Source organism: Cicer arietinum, chromosome 6, assembly GCF_000331145.2.
Source record: "Cicer arietinum cultivar CDC Frontier isolate Library 1 chromosome 6, Cicar.CDCFrontier_v2.0, whole genome shotgun sequence".
In the NCBI taxonomy this organism is placed as follows: Eukaryota; Viridiplantae; Streptophyta; class Magnoliopsida; order Fabales; family Fabaceae; genus Cicer; species Cicer arietinum.
Window position 1 is genome coordinate 40,834,514 of NC_021165.2, and position 14,738 is coordinate 40,849,251.

General features: G+C 32.7%; 1 protein-coding gene across 1 annotated transcript; it reads left to right on the forward strand.

The window, feature by feature from the left end:
* Window positions 1-259: 259 nt before the first annotated feature.
* On the forward strand, window positions 260-8,205 carry LOC101497881 (probable tRNA N6-adenosine threonylcarbamoyltransferase, mitochondrial). Its single transcript, XM_004506472.4, has 13 exons — window positions 260-618; window positions 691-735; window positions 2,365-2,439; window positions 2,908-3,004; window positions 4,348-4,438; window positions 4,633-4,682; window positions 5,775-5,965; window positions 6,106-6,191; window positions 6,587-6,662; window positions 6,763-6,846; window positions 6,941-7,055; window positions 7,201-7,289; window positions 7,702-8,205. The coding sequence occupies exons 1-13, from the start codon at window positions 403-405 to the stop codon at window positions 7,828-7,830; spliced, it is 1,344 nt and encodes a 447-aa protein (XP_004506529.1). The 5' UTR covers window positions 260-402; the 3' UTR covers window positions 7,831-8,205.
* Window positions 8,206-14,738: the final 6,533 nt, after the last annotated feature.

A 14,738-nucleotide genomic window follows, 5' to 3' on the forward strand; every position in this document is an offset into this window, starting at 1 on the left:
TATCATATTCTATTCATCAAATATTAAATTAATTTATCGTAAGTTGATTTATCCCTAAAATTTAGACAAAATATAATAATTTATTTTTATTTTATTTATCCCTAACACTATCAAAGTTATTCGAAGGGCTAAGACAAAAATCATAATATCATAATTCCACATTTTTTTTTTTAAATTCCCAAATCTTAAACATTTCTTCATCTAATCACCTTATTTATTCTTGGACCTCATCGTTAAATCTAGCATTTCTTCTTCACCAACACATGGTTTATCCAAAATAAATTAAAAACTTTTTGCCTTTCCCAGACCAAATAGATAGAGTATATATCCAGCTTTTCTATCTTTAATCTCGCATTTCATGTTTATGGTTGAATCGACTCTCGATTCTTCTTCTCCAACACAATGCTACTCTTTCTCTCTACAATAGCGGTTCCGTCAATTTCCCGCGTAAACCTTCTTGCCAAACCTTCATTTTTCACAACTCTCCGCAGATTCCAACTTCCGCACAAATATTCTACCCGCAGCGTTTCCTGCGTTCACAACCGAACTTCAAAACGCGATGGAGACGTTGTCGTTTTAGGCATCGAAACTAGCTGCGACGACACTGCTGCCGCTGTCGTAAGCATTCAGTTTTTAAAATATTTTTTGTGCGGTGTTATGGATTGTCGTTTAATGGTTTTTGTTGTTCAGGTGAGAAGTGACGGTCAAATTTTGAGTCAAGTGGTGTCTTCTCAGGTATGAGTGTTCTATGTGCTGAGTTTACTTTGTTGTTTCAATTTTAGAATAACGTGAATGTGAACGTAAGTGGAATTGATGCATATTTTTTTGAGTGAATAGGTAAATTAGTTCTGAAATTGAAAGTATAGATCAAAATAATCCCTGAATTTTGTGAATTGGAAAATACTTTCACTAAATTGTAAAGTATCAGACAAAATAGTTTTTCAATTAACTTTTATGGTTAGGAATCATGAGGTGGTAAGGTAAGTTAATATGCGGTCCTTCACGTTAACGTCACTGCACCGTGGACTTATTTGTCTATGAAATGTAGGTATCTAATAAACTAATTTGTTAGTAATTAGTTCATGCACAATTTCTATTAGTGACCATTTTGTCCCTGTGATGACCTAAATTTCATAGGCAAATTAGTCTTTAGTGAGTTGGCATTGATGTTGGATCAATTTGCAATGTGACATAGTTAACATGTCAAGTTATTGGCTCTAACAATAAAAGTTAACAAGAGAGACTACTTTGAATGTCATTTTACAGTTTCGGTGATGTATTTTGTCAATTCGCAAAAATGAGGGATTATTTTAACGGATGATTACAATATAGAGAACCAATTTTCCTGTTCAATCTAATTTTTCTTATTTATACTTATTTCAGAGTAAGAAATAAAAAGTATATTTGTTCTTTACTTTCAGATTTATTTTTCAAATGCTACTTTTCTGGTTTTGGAAGAAAAAATCCATCAGCTCCAAGTTTGAATTGATTTCTGTCTTATGCGAGGTTTTCTCTAGTCAAACTGAGGTTTTGAGACAATCAATTTTGCCCAACATAAATCAAACAGCAACATTTTTCCTAAATCTTATTTGGCCCGGCAGAAACCAAATGCCTACGATTTCACTAAAATCGCATTTTGGCTGGTGGTAAAATAGAACAATCCGCTGTGAAACCAAACACAATGTTTGTGGAGATGTTAGATGAGAAGCATTTAAAAAAGTTGATTTGACTGATAGTCAATTCGTTACTACATTCAACTTTTTTGTTCTAGAATTGCTTGCAGAAAAGTTCATTTTTAGGAATATTATTTTAAAATTGGCAGTGTTTCTTTTTCCTTCGTAAGAAACCCTTGTCATTGATAGACCTTTGTTTTTTCTGCAATGAGATTGCAGCAAATATTTAGTATTAGAAAAATTGGTCATGGTAATGTTTATATTGAAAATTGTGCTCTAGTGCATTTTCCATGCTGCATTAGCTAAGGTATCAGATTAGGTGGGCAGTCTGGGGTACAAGAATCAGTAGGATAATATTAGGTGAATATTTCTGCATTGAATAAATTATAAATTGACTGTAAGGAAACATAATGAGATGATAATACATGGATTGGAAAAATGTAATTAAGCATTTTGCCAAGGTAATCTTCATTGTTTCCTTGCCTGAACTAGTAAAAGTAAATAAAGTTTGGTTAGGTTGACTTTGGTACTTCTGAGAAAGCTATCAATTATTACATGATGTGATGGTGTTAATCTGTGGTGATTTCACTTTCTGCTTAATTCTTAAGCACTAATGGTATGAGTCACATGTTACACTTGATTTCATTGAACATAAAAATGCTTTCTAACTGTGTAACTTCTTCACATTAAGGCAGATCTGCTTGTGAAGTATGGAGGTGTTGCTCCAAAAATGGCAGAAGAAGCTCACTCACAAGTTATAGACCAGGTACATCATTCCTATCTTATTATTAATATATACCCAGTTTGAGCACATCCTTTATCGGTCAAGGAAGACAATTTATGTCTTAAGTATACTTCTGTCATATACTAGTCTAACTGTTCGAGCTTCAAAGCTTTCTGAGGTGACCATACTACACGCATCCATCCTTGTTACCTTATGCATCTTTTATTTGTATATCTGTATTCAACTGTTCACAAATATTGCTTATAGTCACGTCGATGCTACACATCTTACTTGTACTTGTCTTAGTTGCTGGTTCAATTCATTCAAACAGAACCTGGTGGAATATTGTAACTTTTGAGTTACTTTGGGCCCTAGGATAATATTTGTGAGTGCCACCAGGTTCTCAAACAGATTTCTAATATGGCTTCCTATACCTTAATCTATCTCTATCTTTTTTCCATTTTTATTGAATTATTGACACGTGCACGGTGTTTTTACTTTTAATTATAGGTTGTGCAAGAAGCCCTTGATGAAGCTTATATGACTGAGAAGGATCTCACCGCTGTTGCTGTTACTATTGGTCCTGGTTTAAGTCTCTGCCTTCGTGGTAATACACATACTTAAGAAACTTTAAGAATAGACTTTACATAAATTAGGCAGAAGTTGATAGGAACCCAGATAAAGAAAGAAAAGAAATAGAAGTATTATTGATTGAAACCGAAATATTACAGAAGAGTACCACCGTAATCCCAGAGCAAACGCTCCTCATAGAAGAGATAATTCTCTCTATGCCCAACCTTAAAGGTTCTGATAGAAAATATGTAGGATGATAACTTCCGTCTCTCAACACTACTTTTTATAACTAACTATCCCCTTTTCTCTAATTTTCGTTTTGGATAACTTCAACTGGGCCTACAATAATACCTATCAGAAGTTCTGTGAATTGATTGAGTGAGAACTCTCATCATCTATTTCCTTTCCAGCTATAAATTCTGTAATGTAGTAAATACATTTAATAAAAAAGAACTATAACTCTAATATTTCCATTTAAACGTTAGCTCCCATATTTCCCAATGACATATTAATCATTGTCAATATTTCCAACACATAATATCATTTAATTTCAATATATTCATTGCGTTTCCCATAGTTTTCATAAAATAAGCAAGAAAATGGCTAAGAGTTCGGAGGTTCATATTGTGAACTCATACTAATGTGTATGCCGCTTGATGATATTCATTAATTAAACTTTTATAGTTGAAATATCAATAAAATGAAGTTGTATGTTTGTGATTCTCCAAGTTCGTTTCTTATACTATAGAACAATTATTAAGTTGGTAAAACGCAATGCAGTAATGCCAATTCTAGCATGGTTATTGACAGAAATTCTGTCTGACTTTTTTCAAAATTTATTCGATGCTCTCATTTTGCAATATTGTTAGTTGAAGGGAGGGGAAACTGAAAAGGAAAAAAAGCGATGAAAAGTGAAAAAAAATTTAGCGAAAGTCCTTTGGAATCAGTATCTATTTCCATACATCAGAATGAGTTACAAGATAACTGCTTATTTATAGAGTAGAAAATTGAGACAGTTAGACTAAAACTAAGTAACTGATGGTGATTTAAGAGTTCTGTTGCACAGCTCAATCATTTACATATGTGCTTAATATAGAAGCTTCTAGATGCTGTTGCATGAGCTAAATTGCCCTGCCACAGCACACACAATACACTCTAACATGCAAGTTGGATAATTGTATCGTAAATAATACAACAGCATCATTAAGCTGAAATATTTAGATTTGATTGTTCAAACTATAGGCATGAATGTCTGTTGACTTAAAGTAATCATTGGAAGGCATATATTTCATTTTCTGATCTTCTGTATGCTTTAGCGGAGTTCTAAGGCTTCTAGCGATCAATTATATACTCATCTGTCCATGTCTCACAATGCAGTGGGGGTGCAGAAAGCTCGGAGAATTGCCGGGGGTTTTAACTTACCAATTATTGGCATCCATCACATGGAGGCTCATGCTCTAGTGGCTAGGTAAAGCTATAGTGGCCCTCTAATTAATATGTTCTTTTCTTCCAGTATGATGGATGCATAGGCTTGCATAAAATATTTCAAATGGCTTTTCGGTATCTGTATGTTGTCATGCTTCTAGGATTTCCTGCACTTTTTTAGCGTCCTTAAGGTAATCATGCTATTTTTTGTAATGACATAAATAATTTTTCTTTTAGGGTAATTGAGAAAGATTTGCAGTTTCCGTTCATGGCCCTACTTATTTCAGGTAATATTCCTTTTTTTTAAGTCTTCAGGTAATATTCCTCACACCTGTTTTTGGGTTTAAGTTTTGTTAGTCATGCTAGTATTCTTCTCTGAACTTTATCTGTTTTCATTTTACTTCCTTGGATTGTGGAACTGTTGTTTCAAGTTCTAGTTCATGTTTCAAGGAATTTGTATTTTGTGGCGTTTGTGGGTAATAAGCTCTGCATAATACAAATACCTTCAATTAAGCTAGGACAATTTTGACAGATTTGAGAAAGCCTAAAACCTGACATTTTTAGTTATATAGAAAGCCTTGATCAGGCTTATTTAACTAATAAGTATGGCGTGAACTTGATATAGGCTAAGCCATAAGCCGAGAAAGGTAATTGGTTCGGTTGGGGGTGCCTAAGAATTAAATGTCGACATAGTGGACTTATGAGTAGTAGACTCAGGAGGAGTAGTCTGGGCGACATTGTGGCAATAATGTGTTGAACTTTGTGGCAATGGTTGCACTCAGAACAAGATCTGCCTTGCCTGGGAGGCCAACCATGGTCACTGTGTTCAGAGACCACGATGAAGACCAGGCAGAGGAACCAATCAGAGCAAGAGACGCATCCACGCAGAAAGGTTTACCATGCAGGATTCAAAGTGGGTAAAGTGGGAGAACCCAAAATCTGATTATGAACTGATGAATACTCCATAGGCATTCCAACCCACACATAACCAACAACGTGAACAAGGTTTGTTGCTGCTCAATTTTTTTGACAAGAGTGGTTGCAAGGGTCAAGAAATCATTAAAGTGGTGTAGAAATACACAACAAAGAATAAATTAGAGTTTTCTTCAAGCTGTAGGCATTCCACATTCTTCATGTCCTTAACTTTTCATAAAGAGGAATATGTCCTTCTAAAGTTGGACACATAATTTCTCATTGAAGTCAAATGTTTTGGTATCTTGCTTATTTTTATATATGGAGATGGTTCTTGAGGTACAGTTTCTGAGCAGACCAGTTTTGTTGCAAACCTGTGATTTGACAGTTATTGTTCACTATATGTTTTAGGTATTGGTACAGTTGGCTATCTTGTATATGAGGTGATGACATATATCTTTTTATAGGGGGACACAATCTACTCATTCTTGCACGTGATCTTGGGCAATATATTCAACTTGGAACAACAATAGACGATGCTATTGGTGAGGCCTATGACAAAACAGCTAAATGGCTTGGACTTGATATGAGTAGAAGTGGTGGTCCTGCTCTAGAGGAGCTTGCTAGGGAGGGTGATGCTAAATCAGTCAGTTTTTCTGTAAGTTGTACGATATTATATTCCTCTCCCTTCCCCTCTTGGTTGCTGCATTACATTGAATATCTGTCCTTTCATAACATTACCTTGGTCGCTGTTGTGCTTCTAGTGGAGATTTAAGTTTATTACGATGTTTTCTCTAGATTCCAATGAAGCAGCACAAAGATTGCAACTTCTCCTATGCTGGTCTAAAAACCCAAGTAAGGCTGGCAATCGAGTCCAAAAAGATGTACGTAAATATTTTAAGTTCCTAGATTAGTTATTTACAAGTAAATTAATTAATATTATATATATAATGATGGAGTAATCCCATAACCTGATGGATTATATGTCCTTTATCTTATTACATACACTTTGATTAATGTAGTTCTTAATAGTACAAGTTTAATATAAAAACTTTCTTTATTGGAGAAGCAGTTGATTTACACAAACCGTTTAATATCACCCTTTTTTCTCAGGTAGACAGATTATTGCTAATATTTTTATTCGACCGATAGTTTTTGCCTACAGGATAACTAAATGAAATATATTTCATATGAAAATTTATTTGTTTTGTTGACGAAAATAGTGAAAATATCTTTTATTTTTATTCTACATACTTATGAGTATATGAGCTATTTGCAGTGATGCCAAAATTCCTATTTCTTCTGCAAGTTATGAAGATCGATTATCACGGGCTGATATTGCTGCTTCTTTTCAGGTCAGTCTTATTTTAGTAGGTTTTGTAGATTATAAGATAATCCCTTCCCTCATTTATTTTAATATATTCTTATTTACTCTGTCTTCTACATGTCAAGCAGCGAATTGCAGTGTTACATCTCGAGGAAAGGTGTGAACGAGCAATAGACTGGGCAATGAAGATGGAGCCTTCCATAAAATACTTGGTAGTCTGAAGTCTAAAATGCTGCTTTGGGAAATAACTTCAGTGCTTCTCCTTTCTATTAATTTACAATAAAATAACTGAATGTCATTCTATAGGTTGTGTCTGGTGGCGTTGCATCAAATCAATATGTTCGGGCTCGGCTTGATACAGTTGTGAAGAAGAATGGCCTGCAACTTGTATGCCCTCCTCCCCGGCTTTGTACCGACAATGGTAATCTTGTAATCTTTGTTTTGATTTTAATTATAAAGGCTAACTCTATGTTTTGTGCATCTGTCTGTGCAAACTTTACATAAAACCTTGTCTAATCTGTTATATTAAAGCTAATATCTTACAAGAATATTTTTGAATTGAATAGGTGTAATGGTTGCTTGGACTGGTATTGAGCACTTTCGTGTGGGAAGATATGACCCTCCACCTCCTGCAGAAGAACCAGAAGGCTTTGTGGTGTGTTTTCTGAACATCGACAAATATTTGAATAGAAGCAATTTTTTATCAGATGAATTTGCTTTATGATTCTCTCCATGCATCATATAATAAATTTATTTATGTGAAGGGGTAATATGGTTAATGTTTTTTAAACAATCGACAAGATCAGTTACCATTGTTACCCAGTTCAAAAAAAAGCTATATCCATTTGCACATGATCCTTTTCATCAACTCTCAATGGACCTTGTTGAGTTAGTGGAGAATTCATATCGGTTTAGTGGCACATGATATTGCTTAAATTTGTTCATGGTTAACTTGAAATACTATTCTATCAATTTATGTAGGCAACATAAATTCAACATGCGCTACATATTATGCTCACATTTCATTATTCTCTTATTGATTTTCTTAAACATTGGTTTATTTTTAGTATGATTTGCGCCCAAGGTGGCCACTGGGGGAAGAACATGTTGAAGGAAGAAGTGAAGCACGCTCCTTGAGAACGGCACGTATTCATCCTTCTCTTACATCTCTAATTCAAGCATCAATGCAACAGTGACAGTGCATGAACCTCCGTGTTGCTTCAGCCTCTTTAAGTCTCTTTCTTGGAAGTTTCTCTGATTGCGCAAATGACATGTTTGGCTGAATTTTCAAGAATATATATTGCCATGTTTGATTCTTTTGCTGGGGAAACTGGCCATTTGCATTGAACAGCATCTCCAGCAAACCCAGCTAAACAATGTCACGGAAGGGAGAACCTCACAATTGTGGTCGGAAGATATGAAAATTGATTACTGCAGCAACCAAAATTGTATAACTTAAAAGGGAAAAATAGAGGAAAAATTATGTATCTATGACTTTTTTTTTTGATGGAACTGTATCTGTGACTTTTATTCTTTACGAAATTTATAATAAAAGGACTTGTATTTATTTATTTATTTTTGTTTTGATCTGTACCTTAGTTATTCAAAAATTACATTGGAATTTGGAATTCATTAATTTGAGTCTAGTCATCTGGATCTATAATATAAGGGAACAAAGTTTTATCTATTTCTACTTACTCCATATTTTTTTACTCGTAAGTTCCTCTCAATTTACACCTTACTAATCCTAATTTTTGGGTAGGTAAATTTCTGGACATGTGAATTCGATAACTTTTACTGGATTATGACATCTGGTAGACATCAATACATAAGTATTCTATCCATTGGCATCATTAACTCTAATTTTCTTCATTGCAAATGTAATGTAGCTCTAAAATCCTCCTCATTGTCATTTTGATTGTTAAAGTTTTTGAAGTTATGTACTGCATAATTGAGTTTTAATTTGTGTTAAATGTTTGCAGTTAGTTAAGCTGAGTATAGGGATGACAATTAGATCCAGACCCAGTGGGTACCCGCAAAAAAAACCCACAATGGGTAGGGTAAAAATCCGCATAATGGGTATGAGCATAGAGACGAGTAATTATCCGCAAAATTAAGCGAGTATGGGTGCAGGTACGAGTATGAGTACTATAGTATCCACCCCGTCTCACACCCACACTTATATAAATTATTTATTTATCATATTAGTGTTTAGTTTAATTAATTGTTTTCTTTTATGTTTTAACATATAGTAGTATCATTGGACCACTACCATATTTATATCGAAATATAAACATTTACAAACTTTTTAAAAATTTGATTATGATGAATAGGTAAATAATTGTGACTTTATAACTAAGAGTTATATCTTATTAATCGTGACTTTATAACTATACTTACAACTTTCTATCAATTGTTTTGACATCTCGAATAATATTGTCATTAAACTTGTAACTTCATAAAATATTATTATAGATATTTGAATGTGTATAGTAAAATGAGTGTTCATTTGAAATGTTTTGAGTTAGAAAATATTTTGGTTTATAATACTTTATGATTGGATTTAAGATATTTGGATAATTTTGAAATTTAATCACAACGATATTATTTATTTATTAATCTATTTTAGTTAAAGCATGGGTAATGGGTATGAGTACGAGCACTTAGGTACCAAAAAGGTAAGGGTACGGGTATTAAAGTTGATACCCAAGAGGGTACGGACACGAGTATGAGTATTTTTTTAAACTATGGGTATGGGGACGAGTACTATAGTGCGTTACCTAAACCCTACCCATTGTCATCCCTAGTTGAGTATGAAGCTGAATCCAAACATTCGTCGACACCTGATTTGAAGCCTGAGCATGCAGGTGAAAAAAATACTTGATCCCATACCTGACTTGAAATTGAAGGAATCAGTTGATTTGAAACTAGATATTGCAGAGCTAGTGGTGATTGACATTGATGTTGGGATAAACTTTATAGTTGTTGAAATGATTTGATTTCTTGGATTTGTCATCAGACAGCTAAGTTAAGATTTTCAGTGGTAATTACAAAATATGATCATGGTTCTGATAGAAGAAAATTTTTTTTAATAGGGTTGCAAAATGGGTGGTGTATAAAGGAACCAATAAGAAGTCGAAAAGAAAAGACACATTATCTAGAAAATGTGAATGTCCATTTATGTTGGATGGCTATTTCTTGACAACCAAAGAATGAAATCTTAGTGTTGTGTCAAGATCACACAATCACAAGATGACTAAAAAATTAAAAGGTCGTCTCGTTGATGGTCGTTTAAATGAGGAAGTTTTAGAAACTTCTAGATTGATTATGTTTGTATTTTGTTTTAGGACCTTGTAGTGGTAGAAAAGTTTTAGAAACTTCTAGTTGACCCATCCAATACACAAAATACGCAAAGCTGAATTTGGGGGGTGAAGGACCTTGTAGTGGTAGAAAAGCTTTAGAAACTTCTAGATTGATTATGTTTGTATTTTGTTCAAATTGAGTTTGTAAATTCTTTAGATTAATTATGTTTGTATTTTGTTGAGATTGAGTTTGTAAATTCTTCAGATTGATATTGTTCATATTAGATAAATCTTTTTCAAATCTTGACCATATCTTCTTTCCAACTTGGTCAAAGATTTTCTTCAATCATAAATCATAATCAAATCTTATTATAGATTTTCTTCAAAATTTAACCATATCTTCTTTTCAACTTGGCCAAATATTTTATTCAATCATAAATCTAAATCAAATCTTAATTTAGATTTTCTTCAAAAACATTTGACCGTAACTTGTTTTCAACATGGTCAAAGATTTTCTTCAATCGTAAATCTGAATCAAATCTTATTTTAGATTTTCTTCAAAAACATGAATCTTCTTTCATATTATGTGAAGTCAAATACATTGTTCTCATAAAATACTTTTGTTAACATCAAAACTCTAAGTATAAAACCAACTTGGTTCCAACAAACGTTGTTTCTAAAAATGGGACATATTGTTGCAAGTTAATACAATAGGGTTGTAATTGAGTTGACGAGATTTCAAGATGAAGTTTCTAAAGCTTTTCTACCACTACAAGGTCCTTCACCCCCCAAATTCAGCTTTGCGTATTTTGTGTATTGGATGGGTCAACTAAAATCATTTTGTTCATGTATACTTGAAGGGCAGTTGTTCATTACCTCTGACATCTGTAGAATAGAGTACACCACAAACCAGAATCAGAATCAAGAGAGGATCCATTTGTGGAAATGATGTATTTGATTGATAAATTTATGGAAATTGGAAAAGGTGTATAACCACCCAAAAAAATCAAATGCTGATAGACCGATTAAAGTAACAAACGAAGATGATGTCTCTGACCTTGTAATTGATTAGTTAACATATGTAAGATTATTAAACCACATTAGGATGCTATTAAATGTATATGTCAATTATGGATATAATAAATGTACGGTGTATTTTTTTATGTGATATTTAAACCAAATTTATATTTTTGCAAATATGTTGTTTCTGCCGTTTTTGACATTATCATGATTCTGGTTCTGTTTCTGGTTTTGCATATTGTAGTTCTTGCAGTTTCTTGTCAAACAAATTAAACTTTTTTTTCTTCTTATTATAATTTGAAACATGATTTAAGATTGGGCAGAAGATTATTTCGAGCATTTAAAATCTCCTATAACATTTGAAATTTGTATATTTAGAGTGACTGAACTGCATATTTAGAGTGATTGACGACACCACTAATGGCAGAATTGTGCTATGTTATTTTTGTTTATTTATGTAATTCTTTAATTATGTTATTTATGTAATTTTTAAATTAATAAGAATATCATATTAATCAAAATTAAAACCATGTACATTTAACCAAAGTATTATAATTAACCAAAATATTAAAAAAAATGAACATCGAAATCAAAAGTAATATTCTCTAATACATAAATACTATTGCATAACTATATTCCCAATACTACTGTGTCTCCTCCTACAATATAAAAATACATTATGTGTGTGATCAATGATCTGCTATACACATTCATATGTATGAGTTCTCTCCTCCAACGTCTCACGGTCTTCAAATGCAAGATCTCTAATAATCATGCAAATATGTAGTGTGTTAGCTACACTAGACACAAACTCCTACTGTATGACAACCTCGGAGTCTACAGGTCTCAAAATATTTCCATCTGGAAACGATTGCATGAAATGATGGAAAACCCTATAAAACCAAGTCACATTTTAAACTACGGGTTTTCAACTCATGTTCATGAATAACTCCCGCATATTTTGAGTAACTAGTACAATCTAAAATTCAGATATGTCTGATCGATCTCTTGCATAGGCATGGTAGGAGAAGCACATATGTCTAGATGTTTGGCGTTACTCTGAATATATCCAAATTGACTAAGCATGCGCTCATGGAAGTGAGGACACTTCATCATAGATCTGCATCTAATTCAACTAGAGTACCAACATATTTCTTCCAACAGAGGAGTTAGCGGTGGTTATCATAGGGAGAAAATCAATAATCTTGGACCTTCAACTGATTCGGTGTATTCCTGTATGTCTTTGTCTATAGATGATATTGATGTGGAACGAATATACATGCACGTGAAAGAGACTTGTCATATTTAACTTGTAGAGTCCATGGATAGATGGTCGAAAAATGTTACATAATACATGCTTGAAGCAAAAATATAGATTAAAAACGAATTATAAACAATGTTCCAATTAAATTAACTAACATTATAAAAATATTCCAATTAAATTAACTCTTAATTACCTAGAGGAGGGACAAGTAACCAACTAGTTGTTTTTTCTTTGACTTGCTAGCATCGCTAGTTGACTGTACAAGAAAGTAAAAGTAGCAGCACACCATGCATACTCTCGAACATTACCCATCACAACCTCGATATACGTTGTAGTTTTATTGTTGAATATGGTAGTTCTCACGATGTAGAAACGATAACATTTGATGGCATTAAGGTGATGATATTCCTTCACATCGTCATCATCACCAAATTAAACATATTTTTTTAGATGAGTCAAAAATTGGACTTCAAGGGTTGAGAATCTAACATGCGCTCATTTGGTTTTTCAACCTTTGTCAGCACAACATTTAAGTTGAATCTAAGATCATTACCCATCCCGCTCAACCTCATCATCTTTCACTAGCAGTATATATGCTATGAGGTGTTTGGTGATGGGCAAGTGTAGAAGATATAGCACATTTTCCCGAGTCACTGTCATTTCACCATTAGGAAGATGGAAAGAGCTAGTTTACCTGTGCCACCTCTCAGCAAATGCAGACAACAAGCCGTCGTCCATTAACTTGCAGCATGTGCGTTTAAGACCAGCTAAGTCGGAGGCTTTGATTGGATTCCAAAAACAAGTTATAGTAGAAGTTGGAACCTGAGGCTGACATATCTTTCTACCATTGTTGTCACATTTTAGAAGAACAACTAAAAAAAATCAATTGTTAGTCGTTTGATGATTAAATAAATAAATATTTAGAATTAAAACTTACATCTTCAATCATATGTGGGCCGCCACGTGGTCCTCAAATTGTAGTAACAAAGACATATCAACACGACTCCCCAGAAATCCTTGAACATGATGTGGTAGGGATGGTGGTGATGGTGGCCCCTGAAATGATGCAAATGATGATAGTGACGACGACGATTGTACAGATATCTCACTTGTACATATTGAATGCCATCATGTGCTTGAGAGCGAGAGCTTTCACCTCTAACTCGTTGTCGTTTAGTCGTAGCTTTGGCCTAACACTTTCTACGTGAAAACCCACGTTGGGTCTTCCTATTGTATCAAAGTCGATTAATATCATTGTCACCTTCCATCTTTGAAAGCAAAAAATAAATTTTTTGTCACATTTTAACATTTTGGCTATATCAAATTTCAATTAAATCTCATTACAAATAAAAATAATTTTTTCAAATACTTGGCATACAACAACTATACCAACTTATTCAACATTTTATCATATTTCAACGACAACAATTAATTGACATAACAACAACAAAATCACTATCGGTCGCTAACATAAACTACTTTAAACTACAACAACAATATAAACTACTTATATTTCACTACAAACTCATTGCAAATCAAAAATATTTTATCAAACACTTGACATAAAACAATTATAACAACTTAGAAAATATAAACTCAATTGTAATAACAACAATCAATTGACATAACAAATGTTGGGAAAAAAAAATTGAGATAAATATCTCAATAATGTGGCATATTTTTCTCCTACTTGTGTAAATAAAAGACCAAATAGAAAAATGCAATTACACATAGCAACAACAATTGTCAGAAAATTAAATATTAGACAAACACAATTTTTAATGTGGAAAACTTTCCACAAAATGAGAGAATAAAAACCACATGACCTAGTTCAACAAAACTTTCCACTATAATAATTAATGGGTACACCAGTGTCTTCCTAGTAACACTAGGAAACATCTATTAACAATATTTATCACCAAAGAGGTAGAAACCAAACAAATAACAAATAATCTTCCTCTAAAGTGAGTATTCCAAACTAAGAAGATAAAATTACTAACACTATATATTAAAAGAACAAATTTGTTACACACCTATTATCATCGGAAGTCAATTTCTTCTTCTCATTTTTGCTTTCTATTTTCTTAGGGATTTCAAAATCTTTTTTTTTTTTCTTCTTCACATGGGCCTAGCCCAAAATTGTTCCTTTTCCTTTTTTATTTATTTATTTATTTATTTAATATTTCTTTATTTCTTTTCTTTAGTTGTAGATGTAATAGTAATAATAATAATAATAATAATAATAATAATAATAATAATAATAATAATAATAATAATAATAATAATAATAATAATAATAATAATAATAATAATAATAATAATAATAATAAAATTGGCGGGTTCCAATTAGAGAGTGAGTCCACCTAACCACAACATCAACATTCATCGTTAACTACCTGTTGAAACTACAACAAAAACATAAACAATAAAATAAAAATTATAAAAACATAAACACTAAAATAAAAAATGTAAAAACAAAAAAATACAATATTGCTACCCACACCCCCATTTTTACTAT

Coding starts and splice junctions, on each gene's coding strand:
- LOC101497881 (XM_004506472.4), top strand. CDS start 403: ATGCTACTCTTTCTCTCTACAATAGCGGTTCCGTCAATTTCCCGCGTA. Junction 736..2,364: donor GTCAAGTGGTGTCTTCTCAG/GTATGAGTGTTC, acceptor CTTCACATTAAG/GCAGATCTGCTTGTGAAGTA. Junction 3,005..4,347: donor TTTAAGTCTCTGCCTTCGTG/GTAATACACATA, acceptor CTCACAATGCAG/TGGGGGTGCAGAAAGCTCGG.